The sequence below is a fragment of the Accipiter gentilis genome, chromosome 7 (assembly GCF_929443795.1).
Source record: "Accipiter gentilis chromosome 7, bAccGen1.1, whole genome shotgun sequence".
NCBI lineage: Eukaryota > Metazoa > Chordata > Aves > Accipitriformes > Accipitridae > Astur > Astur gentilis.
The window spans coordinates 7,230,817-7,244,555 of record NC_064886.1 but is presented as its reverse complement, the minus strand read 5'-3'; the positions used below and the strand labels follow the sequence as shown (position 1 = coordinate 7,244,555).

The window sequence follows — 13,739 nt, the reverse complement described above, 5'->3', positions numbered from 1 at the left end:
GAAATGACTTTGGTAAAACCTTTATTATCTGCTCTAACAAGAGGAAAGTTGTTAATTAGTATAGTAACCATAACACACACACACACTCTCTCTCTTTGCTTGCATGTTAAAAGGTCTGAGTCAGAAAACAGACTGCAAATCACAGTTCTTGGTGAACAGTTGCTTACATTTAAAAGAGAAAAGAAAAGATAGTCATGACTCTACATTTGGAATTCTGATGAAGCAGAGACTGGAATAAAAAGTATTATAATTCAGAGTCAACATCCAAAGAAAACTTGAACTTTCAACACTTTATAAAGGAATAAAGTACCTTTAAACATACTGTAGGCTTGAAGAAATACTGCAGCAAAATAATAAATTAGGAGCGAAACTTGCCTTTAAAACTCTGGTTTGTTCTTTAAACTCCTCATCTTCGTCAGAATCTGCATCAGGGAGCTGATAAATCCTAATGCCATGTTCAGAAATCTCATCCAGAACCTGAAGTTTACAAAAAAGGAAGAATAATAAATTCTTATTTCATTGAAGAGGTATTAAGTTGAAAACATATACAATTGATTTACTAGACTGTCACATCTAGAAAACTCAGAACATTTTTCTGCTTTAATTAGTTTAACAGTGCTTAGAAAAAAAATCATTAGCAGAAATTGCTATTACTTACGCTTTGAGTTTATGTACTACCAAATTAGTTTATGTCCTAGAAGACTATCTTACATGGATTAATTCCATTCTACCAACGAAGAAAAAACCCCAGCATTTTTCATTTTTTCTTCATTCAACAGAGACTTGAACCTCAAGTCTTTAAATATCCTGGAAAGAACAGTACAAGGTATACAAGCACTCCACAAGCAACCTACATGTTTTGAGATGTAAGAAAGGAATACTAAGTGGGAAATCAATCACATCCTTAAAACGAAGAAAGAAAGCGTATGCTAGACCTGGCTGGATTTTTAAGGTTTTATTTTATTATTGCAAAAAAAGTATCTTAAAAACATTGCTGAGATTTGCTAACTACAGAGGTTCTCTTTTGAAGAGCTTACTAACAGGCATTTTAAAAAGCCAAAACATTTGCTGAGATTACCTCTGAATTAAAGGTAAATGTTTGTAATCTATGATACAATCTGAAAAATCAGAAATGGCTAAACGTGAACAGCAGCTCACCTGTCTGTCCACTCAAAGAGAAACAGACTCACTGACTAAATGCATTTTGTGATGTTCCTAATGAATGCTTCTTTGCATATGACCTTAACTAGCATATTTTTGTGCAGTGATACAGAAATAACAGGTTTAAAATAAGCATATCAAGATGCAACCAAGGCCTTCAGACAACAATCTGTAGCTATACTTGGGGAATAAACATCAGAATTAGAACACTATTTGCTATGAATGTTAGCTGCAAAACTAATAAAATATTTGTAATACAATGTACTCTTGCACAGCACTTTTTGAAGATTAACAAATATACACCTGACTCAGTGTCCAAAGTGCCAAATAACACAGGCTTAAAGATTTTTAAAAAGGCACAAAAGAGAAATGCATTTTTAGGAAACATATCAAGTAAATAATTAAAAAAAACCCAGAAGATTTACATGGAGGATAATACAGATGCAGACAAAACTAAAGTGAAGTTAATATGAAAAAATAAGTAAAAGCAATGAATTTGGAGAAGGGATTCATTAGTTACAGCATCAAAACCATGCAGCCAAAGTGTATTTTCATGTATTTGATAAGTGCAAAAATTTAAGAGACAGTGCCTATTGTCTCTTGAATCAGAAAGACAAAAGCTTATTATCCACTTAAACTGGAGAATGTTATTCAAAATCCACTAAGAGAAAAACCATGCATGAACATTTTTCTTTATTGTCACTAATGTCCAAGATTAACATAATAAATAGACTATCTGTATTCCTGTATACATCCTTTTCCTAATGAAACCACCGCAGGGGTAAGCAGCTAGCATAATTCCAGTCCTTTGGCAGTTTCAAAAGGTGGTACAAAGTCAATCCTTTCTTCAAAACTGAAGAGAATGCTTCTACTGCCATACTATGAAAAATATTTAAGTCAGAAAACCCATCAAATGCACTATTTTCTTTCACTGAAGAAAGTACGGTGGTATGAGGAGAGCATGAAGAATGCTGAGATTCCACAACAACTCTCTTCAAAGGGATCTTAGATGTCTCAGCAGAAAAAGGTTAACTCTGCAAACTTCCTCGATTAGCATTCCCTAATGAATTACAACTGTATCCCCACAACCGGCACCTGAATCAAGCAGCAGCATTATTACTGCAGTAAGGAACTCTTACAGTAGACAAAGTTTGGGCAAAATCAAGGTTGGGGGAAGTTGAGGTAATCATAAAAACATTCAGAAAATCCTATGTATGGACCTGTGCTGTCATTACTACTTATATAACTGGACATTAACTTGGTAACACAATTACAGCCAGACTTCAAATAGATGAGAGGTCTTAATAAGCCTTCTCATAATACTGTTGGGTTCCTCGATCCTCTGTCATGATGGCAACCAATAGCTATGGTATAAATAAAACTTGTCCAACCACAGCTTGATTATTAAACTGCTGTTTAAAATAAAACAACCCTTCCGACTATTAGAAGAGGAATGACCATGTATGAACCACAGCTATTCCCATGACAATGTTTTCCTGCCAGGTATATAAACATCCCCCGCACTCATACACATGCGCACACTGAATAAAATATTATGAGCCTACACCTACACAGAGAGCAATATTTTTAAAAGAAAAAAGAAATTTGGGAATATGTGTTGCCAATAAGCAATTAACAGTTGCATACACACAATTACATTTAAATCAATGCATGTTATTACTGTTTTGCAAAATGGAAGTTAACTAAATTGTCACCAAATGATAATAAAAGATGCACAGCTGGGATAGGTGGGGCAGTGCTGCAGTGCGATGCCTTTAAGTAGCTGCATAAAACAAGAAAGCACATTTAACCTGTGTGAGATCTTAAAGATAAAATGCAAGTGAAACAATAACGGGAAAGCCGACAACAAGGGGTGCTAGAATAATATATTACAGCTGTTAAACCTAGTGCTTTCCTGAAAGGAAAAAGAATTGCAATAAAAACAAACTGTATTTTATGGTCCTAACAATGAAACAGCATTTTGCTTCTTCAAATCTCAATTTTATTGGCCTCAGAGGATTCTGTGTTCCTAAAGATTAGCCTTCCCATGGGAAATAAAAAAAAAAGTCAAAATATTAGTTCCCCTCTCATGAAGTCATTCTTTTGAGCAGGTTTCCTTAGCAGCCTTGCATGGCACAGCTTGTGAAACTGCCTTGCATTTCTTCCCACTTAAGAGTTTTAAAAAATAACTTTGAATTCCAGAAAGACCAAACAGGAATTACTGCAAGCTGGGTTTCCTTTGCAAGCACCCCAAACTGATCTTGCTGCTTAGTCCAAAGTGGCAAAACAAAAACATTTTACTTTAGATTGATGGCCAAATGGCAGAAACATCTAAAAAAAAAAAAAAAAAAAAAAGAAAAAGACTTCAAGCTGCGTCAGCAAAGCAGGATTTTGATTCCTATTCTTGATTAGAGATTCTGTTAGCCAAGAGGCTTTGAGTTAGAACAATATACAGTAGCTAGACTTTCAAAGCTTTGGAACCACATTATACATTTGACTTAGTATAAACTCAGTTTGTAAAGTGACCTTTGCCAGCAGTACAAAAATAATGAAGGCTTGTTTACCTGTTTCCTAACCACTCCCTCAGACTACGGTATAAGTGTCATTCATCTCGTTATATTTAGCCAATGCATAAATGTGGTGTCCATGTATGTAAGTCAAGACTGTTTTAAAGACTAGTCAGTTAAAAGTAACTTTGCTCAAACTAGAAAGAACTAGACATGGATTGGCACTGAATATGGTGAACAGAGTTTGCCTTTAAATTAATCTGTTTATCACAGGATGTGTAAACTGGGATTCATCTCCATCTTCCACAATAACTGTGCATCATAAACCCTCAATCTAATATCACTTACAGAATTGTACTGAAAAACAAGCAATTCTAAATTCACACTGGGAAACATATTTGCTTGTGCTACTGCCATATTTCAGCTAAAATTCAGTTTTAACAACACACAGAAGCAAAAGTCAAACAGCATTTGCGCTATACTGTTCTTGACCCTAAGAGACACCACCAAGCAGCAGATAAAAACAGCACAGAAGAAGGAGCCCAAAACAACTACAGCAAATATTGAAATCTGGTAAGAGTACATTCCTCTTCATTTCACTTAAGAACTGCTTTTGTGAAAGATGACTGTAGCTAGAACCTATTTTATATCAGTTTATTTTATGTTTTTGAACTGACAAAGCAGAACATTCAGATTCCCACTGAATTATATTGTCAAATAATTAACGCTCCATTTAAATGACTACTTCAAATCTTTCAACATCATTCTGCTATCAAATGCTGAACTAAAAAATAAGTACCTATGAAAACTGAGCCTGAAGGACACTGCTGAAAGATCAAATACAGTTTCTTTATAAAAAGTAGCAGTTCCACAAACAATATTACTATCAGATAAAAATCTTTCACCCAATTAGTACAGACACAGAAAAAGAGAAGCAATAAAACCAGCATAAGCAGCCACATCTCTGCTTTGTTATTTCCCTTTGAGTTCTTTCAATTAGCCCACAGTACCTGTTATCTCCTCATAGCATTTGTGGAGGAACAAAATAAAAGCTCAAGAGCCTGGCCAGAATTTCTCCCAGCAAGAACTAGAGGTCCTTTTTAACTCAATGAATATGAATGACTTTTTTTTTTTTCCTTCCTCCTTTCACCTAGTTCACCATAAATCTGGTCACTTTTGTATAAACACCTCTCCCCCCTTCAGTGAACGTTTGCCTACATTGTGTACAAGGTTCCTACAATCACAACTGTCCTCACTTTATACTTCTTCAGATACAGAGGATTTATTCCATTTCTTGGGCAAGTTTTCTTATATCACTGAGCTTTATACAAACAAAACAGCAACACCAGCAGTACCTTACCTTGCCAAACTGTAGTTGCTTACATGCCTACACAAACCACAGTCATACCTTTGATTGTGACACTGGTCCACCTCAAAAAAACCCCAAACAAATCTTCTGAATTTAGGTTGAGTTCAGCTAACGTACTATTTTGTAAGCATGATTTTCCCCAGTATTTCCCCAGTTTAATAAAGCTGTACTCCCTCCTCTTCAAGAAAACAGAAAAATACCCACACAGAAAAGCCATTGGAATAAAGATCCAATAGCCGTGCTAAAGGACTACTGGAAGCCAGAGGATCACAATCAAAAAAATCCTTCATGCCCTCCATGAAAATCAAAAAGTGGTAGTATAAAATGATATTAAGATATAAAAGATTAAGATATAAACTTACCATGAAAAAAGTTTGCATACTCTGGTGCAAAGTATAGACTGCGTTTTAGAAGTACTAATTATCTCTATACTCCTCAAGGCATAAGTTATTAAACTTGTAAAAATTCACAGGCTTTGTAGAGTTCAAATCTGTTAGACTTTACAACTGAATGTACTGGGTTTGAGTCAATAGAACCTGAAAAAAGCTTCTGATCTCAATAAGTTTTACTGAACCACCTCTCAGCATAATACAATCTCACAACCTACCTATTCCTTTCTTTAACAAGGAAGGTGCATGAAGTCATTCTGAATCAAGAGAATAAACCAGGAAAGACTGAACATTTGCATTCATTGGCCAGATTATTCTATGATATTAAATGAAATTAAATTTAAGGTGAAAGGCTTGTACAACCACAAATATGTACTTTATTCCTGTAGAATTCACTACAATGCCATATTTGGCAGCGGCTGGCCTGTCTTGGAAAGGTTTGGCAAAAAAAAATTCGAGACTGCAAGTAAACCTTCCAATGCAAAAAGATTTACTTTAGTACCACTCTCTGGAAAGCCCTTTTCCAATGCAATGCTGACTATGTCCTGGTAGTTCACATGAACAGATAACCTAGTTGGAAAAAAACATATACAAGATGACATACATGTTTCTGTAACAACGGAGCTACAAAAAGCATCATGCTAATATATTAGCCTAACTGTCCTGCCTCTATATTAGTGGTTTAGTTTGTTATCACGGGGGCACTTATTAAGCAAGTTTCCAATCACCCCAACTTAACAGCATTTTGCTACAAACCATGCAGCACAGTTAGAGTAGGCAAACCAAGTTTCTTTTTGATGAAACTAAAGATACACTCTCAGACCGTATCTAATGCACTGCCACCACTAATGGGCATCCAGTCCACTGGACTAAATGAGAGCTAGTCTGAAACTTCTACACACTACATGCACTTCAGGATGATTTGAGCCCTCATTACAATCATTTAGCTCAAAACGTGTTCTATTGGGGTGCACTGCTTGCTAAGATAGATGAGCCAAGAATGGCCAGACACTTAGCAAACGTAACTGGTAAAGCACATCAGACTCCAGTGAAGATTTCCCACCTCACACTTCCTGAAGATTAGGTCCTTGGCCAATATCATTCAGCCCTCTTCAGTTTGAATTTACTTTATATTTGGCTTTAATACTGTACGGGTTGCATTGAACTCATGATCAAACTCATGATCAAGTGTTAGACCTACTCTTCTCTTCAGCCTTTCTCTCTCCTTGAGCGTCAGTGTGTCAGCCTTGGCAATCACAGGGACAATGTTGACTTTTCCATGAAGAGCCTTCATGAATTCTACATCTAATGGTTTCAGCCTGCCAACAAGTAGAAAAAAAAATGGAAAAAAAAAAAAGGGGTGTGTGGTTTTTTTGTTTGTTTAGTTTTTTTAAGAGACCAAATGTATTAAAAATTATTTATTTCAAGTATTTACATAAATAGTGTTTCCAGAATAAATTAAGTCAGAGCACTTGCTTATCAGCATGGTTGTGTAAAGGTTGAAGTGTAATTAAAATTGTCACTATAAGATAAATTGGGTATTATAAGCTCTTATGTTTCTGGGTGATAAACAACGTAATACTGACTGCTTCAAAACAATATTAAATGCCAAAAAGGGGACAAAGCAGAGGAGAGCATTAATCCCCAAAGACCATCTTAATTGCATTGGCTAACTGACAGTGGGGGAAGTAACTCAGTTAACATTAAATTTAAGTTTCCAGTTAAATTAATGAACAGACTTACGAACAAGATATAACGCCCTAAAATACAAGAGCTCAAGAGCTTTTTCTTACCCATGCCCAAAGGGAGAGATGAAGTAAAAACAGCAATGGACTCTGTTGTCTATAATGTGGCGCCTGTTTAGACCGCTCTCATCATGAAGGTATCTTTCAAACTGGTTGTCAATGTACTGGATAATTGTTTTGAAGCTGTGGTATGAGGTGGGGGAAGAAAGAGAGGCATCTTAGATCGGCTTTAAAATAATAAAGAAAAGAATTATGAAAATATAAGAACAGGAGGAGAATCACACTTCTAAGAACGTTTCTGTTACCAAATTCAACTTCTTAGCACTGTATCTACTACTGAGGAAAAGTATTTTGATAATGCAAAAAGATATTTTCATAGCAACCACCAAGTATCTATTTATGCCTAGAGCTACTTTCAAGTGTTACTCTGTCCACTGGATAATAAGGTCAAGTGCAAGCTCAGTAAAAAAAGCACTCAGTGCTGAGACAACACAGACAGGAACAGAAGATTGAGGATTTTTCTGCTTTTTTTTCTGGGGGTAGGGGGTGAGGATTTGTTTTTAAACCAGCTGACAAATGACATATCCCGGATATCCTCTTGATTTACAACCCTGACCCTAGAGCTAGGTTTCTATAGTTACCTATGAAAATTCTGGTAGTCTAGTCTGTTTGAATTAACTACAAATACATTTGCAAGTCATGCACTACAGCATCACGATTTTTTAAGCTATTTTGGTTACATTACAGAATCTTTTTCTGGTGGCAAAGAAACATAATTCCTACTCAGTTCAAGGCAATTTAAAACATGCGCTACAAAGAAGTGAAGGAACACAAAATTTATACACATAGATTAATCAGATACAAAGAGCAGTGACTAGAGAGAGAAAAGAAAACACAATGCATTACACCAAGAAGATTGTTTCAAGATATTCCAGAGCATGTAGACACCTGCAAACAACATTAATGTAAAAGGACACTTTATATTAAGTACTGCAGGGGAAGGGAAATGAACACACTGATGAAGATAAGATTAGGCAGATGACTGTGTCATGAACATATCTTAAACTACTTGGGGAAAAACTGAACAGAAAGCTTAACTTGAAAAATAGTATTTCTGTTGATGAGAAAGTGCAAACTTGACTAGAGAAATTTAAGGAGGAAACAGACAAAAGATCATAAAAAAAGAATTAGTAATCTGGAAAACGAACACATAGACTGATGGCAAATACTGTGACAGGCAGTGAAATTCAACCCTGGGCTGCGTGGCTGTAATGAAGATCATGAAAGAAAGTAACCAGAATGATGGAAGAGATCCTGGAGGGAATTTGATTTTCCAAAGTTGAGTGAGCTTTTGAATTTAGGAAGAATAAATCCATAGTAGAATATATACACACACATTTACACCTTTGCAAGATTTGCACCGTTATAAGCCACACTACAGAAGACAACACAGCGAAACATGGAATTTATTCAGTTTTGACCTTAGCGCTGCTCAATTCTTAAGGTCCTTAATACCTAAATATGTTGAAAAAGGACAACATGGTTTATGTTCCTGTTGATCTTAGCTGGTGAAAGGTAACAAGACTGAAGACCTACAAATATTAGGACAGAAACCAAGCACAAACAATGGGAAAACAACTATCACACACTTCCCTGGCAATGTAATTAGTTTACGTGCAGTTTTCTAGCTCTAACAGCTATAATTTTCCCTATAAATATGGCGTTAGTGTCCTGTACCTCCTGACTTCCGGGAAACACCTGGCTCACACCACTGTGCTATCATTACATTGGAGATAGCACATCCTGTATTGTAACAGCAAACAACACAACGGTTGCCTTTAAGCCCATTGGGGGAAAATGAACGATATTACCAAGCTGCCAGAAACCACAAAATACAACTTAACATAAACCAGTAAAAAAAGAAAGTTAGCAGCAGCCAGAAAGCAGTTATCAAAGAATGACCTGTGACACTGCAACCAAGATGAAATGAGGTATATGATCAGCAACATCTAACAAGTTAATCTGTAGACTGTTTTTGTCAACCATCCTTTTGATGCCAGATTTGATCCCAAAATGAAGCAATTTTTTTTTTCATCCCCTCCTTAGATCCCTTCTCTTCTGTCTGATGAAAGATGTTACTTTAAGGACATGCTTTTCTCATGATCGCAATGTCCTTATGCACGGAAGAGCCATTCTATGCTTCAAACTTCCCACCACAAAGAATTTTGCTGTTCTCCAAACACATGCCTAAGCTGATGCCAAGAGCAATCCTAGGTGTAGTTTGAGTCTAGAATACAGAACTCCAGCTAGCACTAAAGCTTCACACAGAGTCTAAACAATTATCACTATGGTTAACTGCAGTTACCATCTACCTCTTCTTACAGGCTATTTTAAGTACAATAGCATTTGGAAAACAAAAAATAATCAACTTTACAGATTTAGTACAACACATTCTCTAATAATTCATTTACCAGTCCAACATTGTTATTCTTCCAAGCCAGGAGACCCACTGGCCAAACTCCTGACAACACATAATCCTTACTAGCACTTCTGTGATAGAAAATACATAGAATTGACCCCCAGCTCCCATCCTTGAAAGTCAAACTCTAAAATTAAGCCCCTTCGTCAACACAAAGACAGACATCAAAAGCCATTAGGAAGCCTGCTCAGGATGAAGATACTTGAAACAGGACCAGTGATTGCTGCTTCCTAGAGACATCGTGTCAGTTCGATTTACCTCTGTTCAAAACTAACCTCAGTAAAATTCATCACTCTGGAAAACAGTCTCTGCACAAATTGCAGCTTTCCCCCAAAAAAAGCACTTTATAAAACTTGGATCAAGAGCAGCACCATCTACTTGTTAACCATAATTGCAGTAAATGCTCCTGAACACAAACATAAATTCAAGAACACGAACTTGCTGCTTCCTCTGAACTAAGAAGGAAGGAAGGTAGTTGAAGTGGGTTAGTCTTGACTACAGTTTTAAACAAAGAATCTATCCACCGAAGTCCCTATGACATCCTGTAAAGACTAACAGACTGCGTCACAGTGACACTCCTCATGGCTCAAAGTCTTTTATGTGACATAAGAAAATTAGACTACAGACAGACAACTAAAATTAATTGCATCTTTTTATTTTGTAGTATGTAAGTACTATTTGTTCCCGTACTGTATTTTGATGATTAATATTTGTCACAGAAAACGAAGTATAAACCAGTAAATTGTTCTACTGGTCTGAATCATCATGGAATGACTCTATTTAGCAAGCCTCTAAAAAGAAAGGGGAAAAATCTGAACACGTAGGTCTCTAAGAAACATCTTAACAGAATAAACAAAGGGCATTAGAACACAATCAACAGGAAGAGCTCTACGTAACACAATACATGGGCTGCAGAGCTCTTAGCTCCAGCGGAAGGAAGCTCTAGTCAACAGTGCACAAAATAAGCAAGACCATGCTGCAGTCCAGAAAGATGCCTTAGTGTTATTCTAAAAGTTCAATTATTTTTAACTTAAATAAAGTAGGAAAAGTGGGAGGAAAATAAAAATCCCACTACAGCTTCACTTTCAAACGCTCATTTAGTATATTATATAACTTCACTGCCTTTACTTTTGCTGTTGCTACAGTACACCATAGAAAGAAAAGAAAAAACACATCTGATAATTCTTCAGAATGTGCCATATAACACAGCATTCTATCAAGAAAAAAATTACAAAACATTCTATTAGCATTACAGATGTTTATTTTATCAGCTATTTGCCTCCTTCCTGATCTTCAACTTACAGTGAAGAACTCAAATCAACCAGTATTAGCTTTATGCTCCCTTTCTCTGCACAGGGACTCTTTGTTTGCCTTAGGACTGCTACCACCAACACAAAAAAGTGTCAATAAAAATCAATGGCTAAGCAAAATAAATATTATTAGCACTTCTTAAAAGACAACCAAATGGAAATTCAAAGTTTAGCTTCTAGTTGCACTGGAATAATTCAGGCATCCTAGCAAGCACATTAATATATCTTATCTTTATTTGAAAAAGGTTATCACAAGATCAGTTTTCCACAGTTAAAAGTGCATGAGGACAATGATTTAGAAATTACATTTATGAACAAACTTATTAATTCTAATTTTGTTACAAATTGCCCAGTTCCTTCATAGCTATTTTACCATTTTCTTTCTCATGATCTTTATGCTAAAGCAATTACGTTTGTTGTCCAGTATATTTGCAGACAATTATTTCAGCCATTAAAGATTATCAGTGATATTTAGGTCAGAGAGAGCTAAGTAGTAACTGATCATGAAAAAAATGCAGTTATACCCAAATTGCTAGTAGTACATATAAAGGACAGGGAATGAAAAGTACAGTCTTAAAATACGGAAACTGGATGGGGCAGAGACACAGAAAGTAAAAGACAAACAAAAAAATGCCCTCCACCAGAATTCTGGCCTATGAGAGCAGCTATGGAGACAAAAAGTTGACTACAGTTGTCACAGAGAACCTTACTGGAGGAAAGGCCATTAATTTTGAGGGAGAATCACAGACAACCTAGAGAACGCTAGCCAAACCTTTTGGAAACATAAAAGGGTGGTTAGAAAATTGAAACAGGAAGTTGTACAAAGTAATACAGTTTTACTAGATATGTGTATTTTAGGCAACAAAAATTATAAGAGAAACTTGATTTGAAAACTCACACAAACTAAATGATCATGCCACTGATGATATGAAGATGAGCACCCAGAATGCTGAAGTACTTAAAAATTGTGTTTAACTGCAAGGACTCAGAAAAAGACCCTCTAACATGAATTCAAGATAACGTTCAATTAATGTTAAGAATAAAAAACCTGTTGCTTCCTTTTAGTACATCAAAGTTATCTAAAGATCACCAACTGAATCACTTAAGTTCAGAGAGACAGATACACTAGAGTAGTGTTTGCATAAGATACAAACTCTATCAAGCAAAGTAGTATCTACACACATACCAGTCCTGGCTGTTAATGGCATCTCCATATCCTGGTGTGTCAACCACCGTTAAACGCAGTTTCACCCCTCGCTCCTCTATCTCTACTGTAGAAGCTTCGATTTGAACTGTTCTCTCTATTTTCTCTAAAATAAAAAACAAAACAAAACAAACATTTTGATTGTTATTATGCCTATCAGTTGTTGCAGAAACCCCTGCAGGAGACGGCACCAGAAGAGAAAATGCAAGCTGAAGTATATTGTAACCTACATGACATAGAATACTTTAAAGAAAAAGCCAAGCTAGCTAGTCAAAGTTTACCACCATATTTTTGTAAATAAACAAGAAGCAATGAACTAAAAAAAAAAGGGGATTTACTCATGACAATATGCAAAAATAAAATTATAATACTCAGAAGCATGTTAGATTCTTTGTCAAAAGGTGTTTAGGCCTCTAACCACTATTTAAGGCATAACAGGCAAAAAAACCATAAGAGCAAATGGGGATTAGAGCAAAACCATATTTAGGTATATTGACACCTAAAAGGTTTGGGGGGGTTGTTGGTTGGGGTTTTTTTTAATAACAATTGATGAAGAAACAACAAAAGCTGAGTTTCTGAAAGGAAATATAAATGAGAAAGTGACAGCTCAAAAAAATATAATTTGGAGGGTTAAAATACATCTAGGCAGCATGAAGAAAGGGTCTCATGTGAAGTTATCATCAGAATGAAGCAACATGAACTGAAAGAACATGAAATTTCATAGGGCATGTGCTGGAGGAACTGCAAAACCACATTTACCTGCAGCTCCAGGAATATAACGTTCTGGATAAAGATCAGTCAGGAACAGACTGTTAATTAAAGTGGATTTTCCCAAGCCAGACTCACCTACAAACAAAATAATTCAGGTTAAGTATGTACAACTTTTACTCCAGGCTTTTTAAAACACCTCCTCTTTCCCCAAGCCCACATTATGGAGGAAAAATAATTTGTTCATCAGGATCACACCTTACTTTTTGAGATAAAAACATCAAAGGTTCAGCTAAGCGCTTTCAAAAACACAGGAAAAACAAGCCTCCAGTGTTTTTATAAATGTTACATGAAAATGCTAAGTTTACTGTAACAGATTTCATAATAAAAGCTGAAAGGTCATACAGCACTGACTATAGATCTAGAGATAGTTAGATTACTTCAGGGAAATAAAAGTGCCTTTTTCCCGCCCCCCCCATTTAAACTTACAAAATCAGGAGCTGTAACTCTCCTGTTGAAAATTTCTGACAGCTTTAAGGTTTTCCTAAGCTAGAAATTGAACATGGAACACTGTTAGGAGGAAGAATGAATAAAGCAATCCCAAATAGTTCAGCTTTGCACCCTTATGGTTAGGATACATATGTCCTATGAAACATGAAACAGAAAATCATGAGAAAATTATTCAAAATTCACCTAAGAAGTTGCATAGTTCTAGAACTTCAGATCATATGAATTTTGTCCTACATCAAAATAATAAAGTTAAACCTACAAATGCAATTACTAAATCTGAATTTCAAAAAGTCACTTTTTTCCTAACCCAACGAATCAAAGGAGTCAGCATTTAGAACAACTGGCCATGTTATTTTA

At 35.8% G+C, this 13,739-nt stretch overlaps 1 protein-coding gene across 3 annotated transcripts in view; it reads right to left on the bottom strand.

The window, feature by feature from the left end:
* LOC126041377 (septin-2) overlaps positions 1 to 13,739 on the bottom strand; it is a 40,521-nt gene that overhangs the window by 18,925 nt on the left and 7,857 nt on the right. For all 3 annotated transcript variants that reach the window (XM_049806947.1, XM_049806946.1, XM_049806948.1), the window contains exons 4-8: positions 12,924 to 13,010; positions 12,147 to 12,270; positions 7,220 to 7,354; positions 6,628 to 6,745; positions 376 to 477 (exon numbers count right to left, since the gene is read on the bottom strand). In XM_049806947.1, the coding sequence (XP_049662904.1) occupies positions 376 to 477; positions 6,628 to 6,745; positions 7,220 to 7,354; positions 12,147 to 12,270; positions 12,924 to 13,010 (566 nt within the window). The remainder of the gene's footprint in view (positions 1 to 375; positions 478 to 6,627; positions 6,746 to 7,219; positions 7,355 to 12,146; positions 12,271 to 12,923; positions 13,011 to 13,739) is intronic.